The 16,823-nt window shown below is 51.5% G+C and overlaps 1 protein-coding gene across 1 annotated transcript; it reads right to left on the reverse strand.

The window, feature by feature from the left end:
• Positions 1 to 1,631: 1,631 nt before the first annotated feature.
• On the reverse strand, positions 1,632 to 5,493 carry LOC112984743 (olfactory receptor 14A16-like). The gene is made up of 2 exons (XM_026102828.2): positions 5,486 to 5,493; positions 1,632 to 2,214 (listed from the first exon to the last, which is right to left on the reverse strand). Exons 1-2 carry the CDS (start codon positions 5,491 to 5,493, stop codon positions 1,632 to 1,634), a joined length of 591 nt encoding a protein of 196 aa, XP_025958613.2.
• Between the last annotated feature and the right edge of the window lie 11,330 nt (positions 5,494 to 16,823).

The raw sequence follows: 16,823 nt of genomic DNA on the forward strand, positions 1-16,823 counted from the left end.
GCCACTTCTCCCTGCACCCTGGGGTGCTTCCCGTCTGGTCCCGTGGACTTGTGTGTGCCCATTGGGCAACAGTCCTCCCCAGCTGCATCTTCCTCTGCCATGGGTGAGGCTTTGCTAACACAGATGCTGCCAAAGGACTCAGGGGCCGGGGAGGCCTGGCAGTAGACAATAGCAGTAAAAGACAAGGTAAAAGAGGCAATGAGCACCTCAGCCTTTCCTCTGTCTTTGTCACTACATCCCCTACCCACTGAGCAGGGAGATCATATTTTCCTTGACTCGCTGCCTTGTGCTGCCAGCGTCCTTATAGAAGCCCTTCTGGTTGCCCTCTCCATTTCTTGCTAGCTCCAGCTCCAGCTCCAGCTCCAGCTCCAACAGAGCTTTCCCTTGCCTAACTCCACCCCTTCCACCACAGCAATGTCTGTGTCTTCTTCCTGGGTAGCCCATTCCCCTTCCAACCCTCTGTGCTCTTCCTTCTGCCTTTTCAAGTCCCTCCTCATCCGTGCCAGCCTCAGGCAGGAGCGTTCCTGAGAACTCTTCTGCAGTCTCCTGCACTGGAGACTGTATGGAGATATAACATTACCCAGGGCAGAGCCTGTGGGCTGATGTGAGGGCAGAGTTCAGAGCAGCAGGCATGAGAAGAGAAGACCTCCAGCAGCTCCCCTCCACACCTGGGCAGGGAGTGATGCACCTGGCAGTGCTCCTGAAAGAGGACGGTGACACAGGACGAGGGGCACCATGAGCTGCAGTGCTGGGCACTGACCACCTGTGCTGGGTCTGGGAGTCCTGGCAGGCAGTGCTGGTGGCTGTAGCCCTCGAGAAACCCCTGACCCTGCTAGCAGCAGTGAGTCCCCTCCATGACCATTGGGAGTTTCTGGAGTGTCGTGGCTCCCATCTGCACCTCATCCCTCCACTGGCCCAGCCCTGCTGCCCTGTGTTTGGCCCCACAGCTCCACTGTGCAGGCGCCCCATAGGACAAGGTACATTCTGGGGTGGGGAATATCCCCCCAGCATGGTCCTCATGACAGCCCTTGGTGCCTCCTCCCCCATGGCCCTTCTGCCCAACAGCCTCCCACCAGGCTCCAGCCCCTGCCCAGCCCTGATCCTGTCCCCCAGGTTAGCAGAAGGCCATGCTCTGGGGACTGCTGGGGTCTGGGCCCAGGGAGAGAGGTCAGGCAGGGTGGCCATTCCCCCCCATACAGGTGCTGAGCCCAGCAGGCAAATGGAGTTGGTCACATTCAAAGATCACCCCTCAGCAGGACCACAGGGAATGGCCAGTGCTGGAAATGGCTGGTAAAAAGGGCTGGGTGTGTGAGGAGTTTCTGGGGACACCTTTTCCTCTCTGTTCATACAACAACAAGCTCTGCTGCATCTTTGCACTAAGGCACCCTGCTTGAGGGCTCCCATGGGAGAAGGATGATCTACAGGCCCAGTAGACAGCCTCAGGATCTCCTCCACATGCTCCCTGCCAGCCCTGCAGAGGACTCAGGAGAGGGCTCATCCTCCCGGGCTCACAGCTGGATGCTCAGTCCTCCAGCTGGGAACGGAGCATTGTCTGCGGGTGACTTTGGGGATAGGGACCAGCTTGCGGGGTAGGGGAGATTTTCTCAAGGACATGTGCTGGGGACTGAGAGTCATTTGTGGAGAGCTTTGGCAATGTCACCACTGCTGAAAAATGTGCATGAAATCACTTTCCTCAGGGCATCCTTCAGATCCTTGCTCCTCATGCTGTAGATGAGCGGGTTCACTGCTGGAGGCACCACCGCATACAGAACAGTCACCACCAGATCCAGAGCTGGGGAGGAGATGGAGGGGGGCTTCAGGTAGGCAAAAAATGAGGTACTGACAAACAGGGAGACCACGGCCAGGTGCGGGAGACACATGGAAAAGGCTTTGTGCCGGCCCTGCTCAGAGGGGATCCTCAGCACAGCAGTGAAGATCTGCACGTAGGACACCACAATGAAAATGAAACACCCAAAGACTAAACAAAGACTAACCACAAGAAGGCCAAGTTCCCTGAGGTAGGAGTCTGAGCAGGAGAGCTTAAGGACCTGGGGGATTTCACAGAAGAACTGGTCCACTGTGTTGCCTTGGCAGAGTGGTATTGAAAATGTGTTAGCAGTGTGCAGGAGAGCATGGGGAAAACCACCGCCCCAGGCAGCTGCTGCCATTTTCACACAAGATCTGCTGCCCATGAGGGTCCCATAGTGCAGGGGTCTGCAGATGACAATGTAGCGGTCATAGGCCATGACAGTGAGGAGATAATACTCTCCTCCAAAGAGGAAGAAAAACAGGAAGAGCTGGGCAGCACATCCTGAGTAGGAAATGGCCCTGGTGTCCCTCAGGGAATTGGCCATGGATTTGGGGACAGTGGTGGAGATGGAGCCAAGGTCAAGGACAGAGAGGTTGAGGAGGAAGAAGTACATGGGGGTGTGGAGGTGGTGGTCGCAGGCTACGGCTGTGATGATGAGGCCGTTGCCCAGGAGGGCAGCCAGGTAGATGCCCAGGAAGAGCGCGAAGTGCAAGAGCTGCAGCTCCCATGTGTCTGCAAATGCCAGGAGGAGGAATTCGTTGAGGGAGCTGCTGTTGGACATTTTGCTCCCTCCAGGCATGTGGGACTGTTAAAGGAAGAAAAGACAGTGACAAGTCAGGAGAGTCTTCTCCATTCAAGTGTCTTTCCCTTTCTCACAGACACCCGCAACACTCACACTCACACACAAACATTGCTTTTCTCCTCGGCAGGACCTTGATTCAGCTCCCTGTCTGGAGCTCCAGTTTGTGCTGGCTGCATGTGCCATGAGGGGTCAGTCCTGCTGTAATGTACAAAGTCTGTTTAACATTTTCACATGCAGTTCTGAGGCATTTTGATCACAAAAGCAACAGCTTCACTTTGTGGGGTTTGGGGGGGAGGCTTGTCTGCTTGTTTGTCTGCTCTGCACGGTGGGAATATGCAACCTCTCCCCTGCTCTCAGAGTGAAGACTAGTGAGGCCTGAGAGGCAAAAGCTCTCCCTGTGCCCTAGGACAGAGCCAACACACTGGTCTCCACATCACTCCCATTCCCAGATGCCTTGGGTGTGCTCCTGTCTCAGCGGACAATCTCAGCCACAAGTTACCCTTAAAGGAAACTGGCTTGTGCTGACAGTGGTGTCTGCTTGCAAAGCACAGATCTCCAAACTCACCTCCCTTTCTCAGCTCAGATGTTCCAAGAGTGATGGAGAGGGTGTGACATAGCACATGGCTCCGATGATCAGAAGGACTCCGATGTGGCTCAGACACTGAGGGAGCTCTCAGCACGCAGTTGCTAGACAAAGACACACAGTGCTTGTTTCAGCTGCCCACATACAGCCACCCGCAGCAGCATTTCCATTTCCTTAGCACCTCTGTGGCTTCTGCATGGGACATTCAGCTATGACACATGTCCTACAGAAGAGCTGTGCCCTTCTGGAGGGCAGCACACAGCCTGGCAGCACACCCCATGGAGCATCAAATGTCTTAAAGGTGGGATCTCCTGAAGGACAGTCATCTCATTCCCCGTTCCTCTGCCAGGTGAGAGAGGAAGGATGGCGGGGGCTTGCTCAGGGGAAAGCATCTGCCCTGCAGGGGCTGGCAGAGAACTTCCTGCACCCCAGCCTCACATCAGGTGTCTGGTGGCAGTTTCCTCTCACTCTCTGACCATCTCTCTGCTGCTAGGAGATGTCCTTGCTGGGAGCTGTTCCTTTGTCCCAACACAGACCCCATCCCACCCACTATGAACTCAGCTGTGCCCTACAGAAACCTCCAAGCAGCAGGAGACTGCCCAGGGGCATATCTCTATTTGCAGGTATTAAAGAGCAGATCTGAAAATCTCCAAAGAGACTGGCAAGGTGATGTTGGTGTTGTCTGTAGGCTGAGGAGTGGTGAAGGCACTTGCAAACCTATCCCTCCTTCAGTGTGGTGGTGAAGATTCTTAGCCCCTTGTTTAAACCTGACTGCTGCATTTCCATTCCCACCATGCAGAGACAAGTCCAATGGAAAACTCCACCCTCAAATGTCCTCATGGTGAGCTGGAGCTGTGAGCAGCCCTGACCCATGCAGCACTCGCTTGATGGGAGAATGAACCTGCCCTACCAGGGGTCCCCCCTCTCACCCAGAGTTTCTCCCCACAGCACCATGGGGAGTTTCCCGGGCAGGCTGAGTGCTGAACCTCACAGGCAGCAGAGTCACTGCCCTGGGCACACAGCACCCTGGGGTGCAGGGACACTGCTCTGAATTACAGCCCTGCGCAGACCTAGGTGCATTCCCTGGCTTCACATCCCTGCAGCCATCCCTGGGAGAAGGGAGCCAGATGCCCTGTCCCTGTGATGGTGTGGCAAGAAATCCCTTCTCTGAGCCATCTCCTCCTCTTCTGCAAAGGAGAAGCCAGCAGAGCGATCCTTTAAAACCCTATCAGTCATGGGAAGGGCTGCATTCAGAAGACCTTTCCAGGAAGCTCAGTAGTCTTGCTCTACAGACAGAGACTTACTGTACAAAGATCTGCGCAGATTCCTCCCACAGTGAGCTCTCCTCTGTCCTCCTGCTCCACACTGCCCTTCACCTCTCTCTGTCTTGTCTCATCTCATGTCAGCAGCAGCAGGCAGTGCCCGCAGCCCTGCTGCTCTTGGCAGAGGAGCTGCTCCTGCACACAGCTGTGTCTGGGCAGTGCTGCCAGGTTGCCATGAGCTCCCTGCATCCCAGGAGCCTGGCCAATATTAGGAGCAAAGGCCCAGTTAGTGACATGAATGTCTCTGTCCCTTGTGCTCCCTCCTCCTGGGAAGTGTTCACTGAAATAAACTAAAATAATCACCTATTGTCCTTCTGTAAAGAGTGGAGACAGATTGCGACATTGCAATTTATTTCATCAGAGGATGACTATCTGTGAGGGGTGGAAATGTCCCGCTCCGGAAGGCCCTGTTCCCATCTCATAATTAGGCAGGACACCTAGATGGGGACAAGAAGGGAGGTCATGGACACATGGTTCAGGTTTTCATTCATATGAATCAATCTTGGCATTCATGCCTGTTTAAAAGCCCCCGGGCTAGAGTGGGATTGAGATCCCTCCCATGAACTCCACAAACACACAGGAGCTGAGATTCCTCTTCCCAAGTTGAAGTGTGCACAACAGTGGGGTCTGCATGGGAGCTCCTTGTCTACGCTCCCATTGCAATTACTGGAGTTGGAGGGTGGGAGTCAGTTAGCTGGTGACACCTGGTGACATCTGAAACAACAGAGGTGGTCCAAGGCATGTGCAGTGTCTGCTTGCTCTGATAGAACAACTGGGAGACCCACATCCTTCTGGAGCATGAGGTGGGGGCTGGGTGGGGAATTTCCTTGGACATCTGAAATGACCCCAGATGCCTGCTACAACTAGAGCCCCACTCACTAGGAAGCTGAGACACAAGCAGATTCCAATGTTACAAGCAGGTAATGTAATTCAGTGCAGACAATTTAATGACATAGAAAGAGGCCTACAGGACCATGTTGGATGTCTGAGGAGTCCAGCACAACCACAGGGCTCTAGCACATACAGCATGGCACATTCAGGAAAACCATGTGCCTTTGGAGTTGCCGCTGGGCAAGTGCCCCAGGGCATCTTGGGTTTCCTACCTGTGCCCGAATAAATGAATCCTACCTCTGCCTTCGGGCACAGTCTCTACTGTCTGCATGTGCTTCGTATATGGGAGACGCACATCACAGCAAGCTCTCCACTCCACTCTCTGCACTCTCAAACCCTTCTAGCTGCCCTCCCCTGAACCTCCTCTCACTCTGCCAGATGATATGAGCAGGGACTGGGCTAGTGATGATCTTGGGGTCACTGGATCAAAGGATGTCCAGGCTGAGGGACTTCTTCAGTGGCACCTTGTCCTTCCTGGAGATTAGTTCAAGAAGTCTGTCACAGGTCCAACGGTGCCGCCAAATCAGCTTGGGCAGTCAACCCCTCTCCTGCCATTCCTGCACAGCCCAGCTCTGTTTATCCCTGGCCTTGGGCCCTGCAGGGTTTGCTCTCTTAGTGGGAACCTCCTTTCACCATTACATTGCCACCTGCTAGCCATGCCAGCATGTCACCACTTCCAATCAAAGCCTTTGCGTACATGAGGTCCTTGGTAACCTGTTTACCTGTAACAAATCTTCAGTCGACACCGCAGCTGAGGTGCTAAAGCCAACACAGATGCAAACACATGCAGCCTGGGGTGCAGGCAGGAGCAAATGGAGATGCACAAGCTGTCACAGGAGTGCCACATGGTTGCAGAAACTGAGATGTGGTGGGATCACTCGTATGACTGGAGCCCTTCAATGGCAGGGTGCAAGTTCTTCAGGAGAGACCACCAGGGATCATTAGGAAGGGCATGCCCTATGTGCGAAGAGGCACCTTGGATGTATGGAACTATTCCATGGGATGGACCAAAGGAGGCAGCTCTGAAGGGCAGAGGAGCTCAGGAAAGCCAGCAGGTCACTAAGGGCAGCATCCATCAGGCACAAGAATGCTCCACACGAACAGTCTGTAAAGCTGGTAGACATCTCTGCGGCCCAGCTTGGCTAAACAGGGAGCTCCCACGTGAGCTCCAGGGCAATAAGGCAGCCTGTGGAAAGCGGAAGAAGGCAGAGGCTGCAAAGGAGGAATCTAGAAATATTGTGCAGCAAAGCAGGGATGGCGTTCAGGAAGCCAAAGCTCCCCTGGGACAGAGACACTTGCAGGGGATGTGAAGGACAGGAAGAAGAGCTGCTACTGCTTCAGTGACAGTAAAAGAATAAACAAGGAGATGTGGGCTCCCTGCTGAAAGGGGCAGGGATTCTAGTAAAAGCAGATGTAGATAGGTCTGGGGAAGTCAAGTCCTTCCTGGCTTCAGCCTTCACCAACAAGGTCTGCTGAGCTGTTGTGCCTTGAGTCAGGAGTCCTGAGGAGAATACGAACGCACAGTGCCTAAGTCTCTAGAACTCAACCCATAGCAGTCTATGGGATTGGATGTCTGGCATCCATGGACACTGAGAGAGCTGGCTGCTATGACAGCAAGGCTGCTCTTTATCATCTTTGAAAGGTTGTGGAGATCAGGGAAGGTCCCAGTGAGCAGAAAAAGGAAGCCAGGTAAAGGTGGGTTATGCAGGAGTATACTCCACATCCTGTTCTGTTTGAAAGGCTCCTCAGTGGGGCAGAACAACACGTGCATCAGGACAGGCAGAGACCTGACCAGCAGAGGAGACACCCTGAGGAGAAGGGCATGGACATTACGAGCAGTGCCATATGAGCCGGGGATGCGTGCTCACCACAAATGAATCCAGCTGCATACAGGACTGCATTAGGAAGAGCATGGCCACCCATGCAAGGGCACTTCTTATCCCCCTCGACTCTGCGCTGCTGTGGCCATGTCTGGAACACTGTGTCGCAGTGTGGGCTGCCCAGTGCTGGAGGAATGGGGAGCAACTGGAGAGGGTCCAGAGGAGGTCTGTCAAGATGGGGTTGGGAGCCTGAAGCACATGGCCTGTATGGAGAGGTTGAGGGACCTGGGCTGCTGAAGTGGAGGATAAGGCCAACATGGTAGTCACCTGTGACTGCCTGTGACAGAGTGGTTTCAGAGATAATGGAGCTTTTCTTAGTAGTGGGAAGCAGCATAAGAGCCACAACTTGCATCTGGAGAGGTTCAGACTGCACTTCATGTAACAAGAATGTCACTTGTAGGGTAGTGCTGTGGTGTACCAGCACACCCAGAGGGACTCTGTGATCAGCCCCGGCTTTGTGTTTCAAGGAGCAGCCAGCAAGGACAGAGGGACGTCAGTAAAGGTGGGGAGATCGTGCAGTGAAAGCAAGGTGGGGAAGAATTTTGGGTGTCTACAGGCTGCAGGGAAAGAGGTGCAGCTTTGGGACAGCTTAGGACAGCCTGTGGTGGAGATGACCAAGGGCAATGCCAAGGCTGAAAGCCTCCAAAAGAACTGAGGTTTTTGTCCTCTTGGCTACGGCTAGTGTCTCTGCCACAGAGGCCTATGAGAAGATGACGTTTCCTTACAGCACTGTGGCCTTGCAGCCTCCTCGCCTCCACGGAGCTGTACCGTGTCCTGTACTAGGCATTGTGCACCTCCCCTACCCTGACACTGCCCCCAGCAAGAGCCCTGAACAACATGGGAGGGAAAGGATCACCCTACCCAGGGGCTGGCCATGGGGCTTGGCCATTCTGCTTGGTAGCACACATCCAGGTTGACCTGGCATCACAGCCACCTGCACATTGCCTTTGCCTGCCTGCAATCAGGGCCTCCAGCTTTGTGCTCTAATCAGCCCCCTGGGGAGGCTTTCTTGGTAATGGCCCTCAGTGGGACCTGTTAACACTCCAAGAAACTTATGACTGTAATTCTTGAGAAGTCTGTTCAGTCTCAGCATCGGATGTTCATGGGCTCAGCACCAAATACACCATGGAGCTCATTAAAATGCACAAACCCTTAAGGAGCCATGCCTCTTCCCATAATTTCCTTCAGCTCTTCAATTCCTGTGTGGCTAATTGGAGAGGTTTCAGGAGTGTATTTACAAGAGGAAGATTTCAATGAGCACCAAAATAATAAAAAAAAAGGATTTCTGCTTTTAAAGCTTTCCTTATTTTCAGCTTACAAAATAGAGTGATGTCCACATTCTCCAACTGGTACTGATCCAGAGTGTCTCCTAATGAAGTCTGGACATGTAGGAAAAGCAGCATCCTTGAGGTCAGACATGCATGGAAAAGATTCTGCCCCAGCCCTGTCATTTCTGTCATCAGCCACTGGGGACTTAGAGCACTCCTGGTAAAATCTAACCTTTTTCCACTCAAGGCTGTAGCTGAATGTTACAGCTCCTCTGCACCAATTCCCACCTGCTTTCCTTAGAGAACTAGCTACAAACAGACTCAGAAGGATTTGTCTTAGTTGTGATCAAAGAAAAATGAACGTGATCCAGTGACATAAGAAATAAAGTGCACTCCTCAACTGTATGTCAAGTCCAAGTTGCCTCCAGCGAGGTCCACAGTCTACAAGGAACAACCTTCCTTGAAATATTCTTCCCAAATAGATAGGAATGGGTGGATAGGCACACAGTGAAGGATTTGGTTGAAGACACAATTAGACTCCTGAATCATGTCATCATGGGAAAACACAGACGTTTAGTTAGAATTATTCAGTCCTTTCAGCTGACGAAAATGGTCTCATACATTTTTATTCAATGTTGAAGAAAAGTCTTCCCCTTTCCAGGCAGAGCTCAGGTGTCCAACCACAAGCACCCAGTGGCACTTGGAGAGGCCCCGGTGTCTCTGAGACACCTGCCTGGGCCTGGCAGCTCTCACAGGGGACCTGTGGGAGACCGGAGCCCCTTGGAGCTGCAGAGGGAGGCTGGGTAGAGGGGACCAGGGCACCTGCAATGGCCCCAGACGTCCATGACCCTGTGACTGCATCTCACCCCAGTTCTGAAAATCGCTTTCCTTTTCAGACAACAACATAATGCATAATTTCCCCAGAAGACTAGTATACTGAAACAGAACAAATCGAGAAAGACAATAAAAGCATAAAAAAAAAGAAAGAAAGAAAAGCTGGAAAGTATAACAAAACATTTCTTTGCTTTAAATCTCTTTTTTTCAATCTCTTTCTTGTTTCATTTTTAATGTCATTTTCTAAACAGTTCTCTTATAATCAGGCCTGCACTGTTAAACAAGACAACTTCGTGTCTCACATAGAGCCTGGTACTCAGAAAACCACCCCCCTGCCCACAACTGTCCGTGCCACTCCTCACTCTTTGCACAGAGCATGTCGCACTCTGAGGTGTCGGGCTCTCTTGACTGATGAGGAAAGCAGGGGGACCAGTTTCGTCTATTTTTGGATGGCCAAATTTGCCCAAATCTCAACATACCTGTGTTACTGTGACCTTTTAAAGGAGTTCCTAAAACATCTAGCCACACTCCCTTGACATTCCCTGCACGGTCACTGAAGTGCAACTTCATTTTAGGGGACAACAGGGAGGAGGCTGATCTCACCCCATGCCAGACCCTGTCACTGCAGATGTCTCTGTCTAATCCAGCTTTCAGGACTTCCCTTTCTAGACAATGGAGGGAAATGGGTTTTCTCAACTGAGTGGTTTTGAGATACTTTTCTTAATGACAAGCTAAGGTCCCGTAGGAGCCTCCTCCAAAATCTCCAGCACCATGTGGGAACACAACAGCTATTCCAGGGCATCTCAGGCAGCAACAGCCTCTCTATGCAGTCAAATGAATCAAGCCCCAAAAGGAGATTGTAGTCATAAGCTGAGATCTTCTAAAAAAAAAAAAAACTCAATGTGATAACTGACAAAAAATCCTCATTTCCAAAACTTCACATAGTTTTTACCATTGCCAAATATTTTTTATCTTTCTTATTAATTGGCAGCACCATGTCTGTGCACTACAGTGACCATGGCTATGAAGCATGGCAGGGACCAGGGTCCCAGATAAAGCTCTCAGGATGATGTGTGTTCAGGGCATATTTGCTCTTTTCTGGCATATCATCTCTACCTTAAGCACCGCAGTCCAAGAAACCTTGCTGAGGACTTTTAAAAACAAAGAGGCTGCTTTGGTGCCTCAAGGAGGAAGGCTGCGTCCTCTCCCCATATGGTCCTACATCCTGCTTCTACAAAAAGAGCAACCCACAGTAGACACCATTTTTGAAGCTCACCAAAGCAGCTCAGCCTGTGGCCACACTTTATGCTGTTTTATTCCACATGACTTTGATCTTGTCTTTAAAAAATGCCAAACCCCAAACCAACCCCCAAACCCCACCTTCCCGCACACGTCTGCCCAGGGCAGAGACCTGACAGTGCAGGGGTGCAGAAGTGACCTCTCCAGGGCCCACTTTTAGCTATTTCACAGCCTTTGGCACCGTCTGGAGATGTTCCTGAAGAATTTATCAGCAAGTTTTTGGCAAACACCTGGGGTGAAGGAAGGTGAGGTGAGGGGAAATCTCTCTGCTCTCTCCCCGGCTCTGCCATCTCCATGGCGGTGACCTACTGAGCCCCCTGATGACAGGAGCTGAGGTCACAGTGGGATGTACTGCATCACAGGGAGGTGTCCCTGGTGCCGCAGGAGTGTCCTCACTTCCCTGCAAGGCCCAGGAGCTGCTGGGCACTGCTCACACGCTCCCCTCCGCTGCCCGTTGGAGTTGCTCCATGGCAAGGCGTGGGAACAGGAGGTAGCAGGCCACCTTGGGGCCCCTCACTGAAAGGCAGAGGAGCAGGTTGAAGAGGAGTTTTGGGTGATGAGATGCGAAGAGCATCCTTTTTCCCTGGATGGATGTAAGAGCTGAGGGCAAGGGGGCAAGTGAGATGGAGAACTGCTGGACCAAGAACATCAGCCTGCACTGCAGTTCCTTGTTCCCAGCACTCCTGCAGCTCTCCAAGGGTAAGGGCTTTGGGAGCTCCTTCCCAAGGTGTTGCACTGATACTGTTAACTGAAAAAACGGCTGTGGGTCCTGGGCTGTGAGGGTGGGGGGCTGCCACAAGAGCCCTGCTTGAGTCTGCTTCAGGGGACAATGTGGCAGCCAGGAGTTCTGGGTCCTGGGGCTGGCACTGCCCTGAGCCCCAAGGCTCCTCTAGGGCTGGCTCCACCCCCGCATGGCAGGGGGCAATCCACAGCCACGCTTCCCAGAGAGTGGGTGGCCCATTAGGATCTGGCTCACGCACAAGAGGGGTCCTGCGACCAGGAGGCTGGGGTGTCCTGCACCTCTCATGGGGCTCTCAAGAGCCTGCTGGAAATGCCAAAATGGGGAAAGAAACCTTCAAATTGTAATAATCCCAAGGTGCCTACTTATTTGGGAGAACCAGACTTGGGAGTTGTGGGAAGGCTTCTCCCTCTGCCTGTGACATGAGGCCCTGCTGTCTGCAGCTCTATGGTTGCTGCTCCCATGCAATCCTCCTGTTAGGAGATGTTGCCCAGAATTACTTGCAGGCCTTTCTGCAATGGCTAAGTGTCACGGGCCGAGTGTAGGTGCGACCTAGGCAGGAGCTGATGTTCTCTTGGGGCAGAAACTGGTGTGTAATGGCTGTTTTGCTGCACTGTGATTATTGTGAGGCCATGGGGGTGAGTCCAGGTGGCCGCTCAGGAGCTGGCTGAGCCTTGGGGGAGGCAGGGGCAGCTGCAGGCGGCAATAGCCGTGTGGCCGGGCTGTGGGCAGGGAGGTCACGGCTGTCTGTGAGAGCTGGGCCAGGAGATCCCCAGCGTCACATCAGCTCTTGGTCAGTAGCTGCCAGGCCAGCAGGAGGCAGGTGGGTGTGGGAGCAGATGGTGAGGTCTCCTGGGTCAGAGTACCTGGTAGGGCAGCAGCGTGTTCATAGCAGGGCATGTTATTTCAAGGAAAATTGTGTCTCTGAAGCCCTTAGACCATCAGCAAGCACCTGGTGGGGCTATGGACTTATGAGGTCACTTCTATCTGAGCAGCTGCTAGGGCAGGAGAAGGCCCATGGCTTGGATGGTGGTGGTGAGGTCACTTCTGGGTTTGGTGAGCATGGTGGGAGGAGGGATTGACACCTGCAGAGCTCTACAGCGGTATAGACATGCAGCTAGTAAATCAAGCAGAAGTAGATAATAATATTCCACACCATCTGTCACAAATGTTATTCAGCTGCCTCATCATGAATTAGTACTGCTATGTTTAAAATGTGGATGACGTTCACTGGTGAATGCAGACATGGACTTTAACCATGCACTTCTTGCTAAGTATAGGCTTACAGCCTGCTGCCGGTGGAGGAGGGAGTCCAGCTGGAATTTTTACATTGCTAAATGAGTGAAGTGCTGGTGTGAGGAGTGACATTGGTAATCTCTGATTTTATGTGTCTGTGTGCTGCAGAATATTCTTCCACATCAAAATACCAGGGGGCTTCTGAGGTTTTTCTCCCAGATCTGAAGGATATCTCTGTGCTTGGATTCTTGGAGGTGGGAAGTGAGCAGTGCAGGGCTGTGAGGGACTGTTCAGAGGAAGTCCCTGTTGGAAGGTCTTGGAGCACTCAAAGGGAATGGAAGGGCTGGAGAGTTGGCCTTGGTATGTTTTTGGGCCTTTGCAGGGCACCTGGCTGCTGCCATGTGTAGTGCTGTGCCCTGTGTCTCCCTGCTGCAGAGGCACGTGTTGGCTGGGACCCCTCTGTGAGGTGAGGGGTGGGGGTGCGGTGTGTCACAGTGGTGGGGCGCCCTGTGGTAGGAATGAGTGGTGGCCCCAGTGTCTTGGCACTTGTCACAGGAGGACACGTCTGGAGAGAGCAGAGCTGTGCGTGGGGAGTGCTGCCAGGCTGGGGAGCTGGGGAGCCCTTGGAGGTGAGGAGGTGACTTGGCTCGCAGGGCCCAGGCTGCCCTGGTGGCGACAGCCAGGGGTGCTGGCAGCCTGCTGCCTTCTGTGTACTGAGGTTCAGGCCTGGAGTTTCCTCAGCTCTTGCCAGGATCTGCAGCCAGATATCCCACATAGACTGTGAAATACATAGAAATATGCAGCTTAGAGTATTTGGAGTACAAGAGGTCATCTTTCAGAAAGGATTCCTTGTTGGAGATTCTTGAAGCTAACACTTCTGAGAGCTGTCCAATGACAGGTGGGTTTTTTTTAGGCTAGAGGCAGGGCAGTTGCCTCCCTTTCCTATTAGCAAAGGCTAAGTGGGGGATACTGCCCGTATACCTAATTGGTACAGGCACTCTTTTCTTCTGATGTGTCAGGACTCTAGAAACTCTTTGCTTATAATGCAGTAGTATCCCCCAATTAGCCCTTACTTAACCATCTGATTAACTCCCCTCCAATCCAGTGAACTATAGAGAGGGTCTTCAGCTCTTCCTGCTGAAGGCCTCGCTGCTTCGGGTCTCTCTGCTGCTCCCTGCACCCTGCGCACTGCCCTGGGCTCTGACACCAGACATCCAGAGGCTGAAATCTAGCAGGAGGACGCAGAGAGCAGTTTAGATCACGTGGGACTTTTTTCACCCACACAGTTAACAGGAAATGGTCTTGCCACAGTGGAGCACTCAGAGGCACCCTTTCAAGTGGCAGTGCTACAATCATTAGCTTTTAAAATGGGCAAAACAAGGAAAACTTCCAAAGACAAAGTATTTCTTCAGAAAATAATTGGCCTTTGAAAACACTTCTCCCAGATGTGCAGTGACTACAGTGAGTCGTGATGCTCAAGCACTTGCATGCAAGTCAGCCGGAAATACTTCAGGGATCATAGCTGAGAATCAGCTTGCAGAGCTGAAGTTGTTTTGTGCAGATAACTTGCAAGGCCCCTCACAATTATGTTTCTCACCTTTCCACGTGCTCCTCTCTGCTCCAAGGGAGTCATTTCTGACCTGACAGTTCAGGTGTCCAACTCAGCTGAGCACATTTTGCAGTGTGTCACTGAGCTGGTTGAGGCCTGCAGGTTCTGAAGCTCCTGCCTGATCAGCTGGGGCACAGCCTGGGTCTTAGCTCACTCGTGGACTCTTCTTTGCAAGTGAACCCCCTGTGAGATGAAATCCCAAGTGTGGGTCTGAGGCTAATTTGGACAAAGGTGCCCTCTTGGCAGTGAGGTGTGGATAAAAGCAAGTGAGGGTCAGTTCCTTCTGGAGTGGTGCAGGGCTGTCCCAGGAGGCCTTGCACAGTTCATCTCACCCACCCATCATCAAACTGTGTTAAGGAAATTAGAGATAGCTGCTTAGCACAACGTCTATAAAACTTGCTTAGCATGAGGAGCTAAATTTACTGAAACCTTAGGCTGCACTCAGAGAACATGAGGAGCTTTCACCTACTTCAGTAAGGAAGGGCCCCAGAGCTGGTTCAAGCTGGGAAGAGAAGGGAGTTAGAAGCAGGCTGTGTTCCTGTGTCTCACACTCCGAAAGGGAGGATGTCAAGACTTTGAAATAAGGCCTGTGCAGGGCATCAGGACCTTGAGAAACAAAGCCTCCTCTCACTACTGGGGCAGCGTTAATCGTTGTGGTCTGGAATTACCCCCTCCTTGTCAGGACCTTGAGAGACAACAGCAGGACCCAACAAGGAACGAAGGCAGCAGAAAGAAATCCGTCAGCAGAAAGCACAACAGTGAAAATAAGGAAAAAAACAGCCTGCCTAGGGACAACAATGAGACCCAATAAGGAACGGGAGACCCCAGACCTGAATACTGCTATTGGTCCAAACTACCGTGTAAGGGGTGGGAAACTTAAGCTGAAAAGTTATAATTGCCCAAGGATTTCTTTGTTCAGGGTCCCTCTTCAAAGGCACCCAGCTGGAGCTGTAATTATGGCATGTGCATCATTAAAATTTAGTTATTTAATTTGCTTTCATTTGGCTCCAGACTTTTTCAGCAGGAACCTAGTGTCGGGCCCTGTTATGGTGGCCGGCGAGCCCAACCTTCTATAACAATTGACAGTGCAGGGAATGAAAAGGGAGTGTGGCTATATTCAGTGGGACATCTATAAGACATCGCTCTAACATAGGTATGTTGAGATTTGTGCACATTTGGCCATCCAAAAAACCAGTGTTTCCTTGAAGCTGGTCCCCCTCATTTCCTCTATCGGTTGATACCTCAGTGTGTGACATGCTCTGTGCAAAGAGTGAGAGGTGGCACGGACAGCCGTGGGCAGGGGGTGGTGTTGGGGCACTGGGATCTGTGCGAGACACAAAAATACCTTGTTTAATGGTGTAGGCCTGATTATAACAGAAGTGCTCAGAAAATGACATTGAAAATGAAACAGGAAGGAAATTAAGAAAAAGACTTAAAGCAAATAAATGTTCTGTTATACTTTTCATCTTTATTTTTGTGTGTCCTTATTATCTTTCTTGATTTTTTTTCTTTTTTTTTTTTAATATAATGGTCCTTTAGGGGGATGTTGTGTTTTTTCTTTTTTTTTTTTTTTTTTTTAAAGGAAAGAGATTTTCAGAGCTGGGGTGGGATGCAGTCACAGGGTCATGGACATGTGGTGCCATTGCAGGTGCCCTGGTGCCCTCTGCCCAGCCTCCATCTGCAGCTCCCAGGGGCTCCGGTCTCCCACAGGTCCCCCGCAACAGCTGCCAGGCCCAGGCAGGCAGCTCAAAGACACCAGGGTCTCCCGAAGTGCCACTGGGTGCTTGTGGCTGGACACCTGAATTCTGCTTGGAAAGCTGAAGAGCTGTTTTTCAGCATTTCAAAGATATGAGCCCACTTTCATCAGCTCAAAGGATTAATTTTAATGTCAATGTTTTGCTATGATGAAAGAGTGGAAATCTTCAGGAAGGGTATTAACCTGGGGAGAAGAAATATTGATCTGTCCTTGACCTTGTGTTTCCACTGCTCTGTCTATTAGGTGGTGGATGTAATCTCAGTGATCTCTCACATATCTGCATGTGTCCTGATTAACTTGGTCATTTCTAAAGTCATCTTTGCATCAGACTCTCTAGGCATATGCACTTTCCATCGTTTCTCAGTTTTCCTCCTCCCCTTGCTCTTTATCATGCAGATACCTCTCAACTCTCCAGTTGCTGCTCTGAGCTTCTGGGAGTCTGAAGCTTGCCTCGTCTTTCAGCAGTCTCAGCGTCTCTTTAGCCAGCTCCTTTGTTCTTTTTTTTTTTCCTATCTATCTGTTGAAAACATTTCAAGGAAGGTTATGTCTTGTGGGAAGTGGAGCTCACTGGAGGCAGCTTGCACTTAACATACACTTGAGGACAGTCTCTTTTATTAAGCTGTTTCAAATTTCGTTTTTGTTTGCTTGCTATTAAGACAGATCCTTCTGTGTCTGTTTGCAGCTAGTTCTCTAAGGAAAGCAGGTGGGAATTGGTGCACATGAGCTGTAACCTTCAGCCACAGACTTGAGAGGAAAAAGCTTAGATTTTAACCAGAGTGCTCTAAGTCCCCAGT

The sequence above is a fragment of the Dromaius novaehollandiae genome, unplaced genomic scaffold (genome assembly GCF_036370855.1).
Source record: "Dromaius novaehollandiae isolate bDroNov1 unplaced genomic scaffold, bDroNov1.hap1 HAP1_SCAFFOLD_27, whole genome shotgun sequence".
NCBI classification, from domain to species: Eukaryota; Metazoa; Chordata; class Aves; order Casuariiformes; family Dromaiidae; genus Dromaius; species Dromaius novaehollandiae.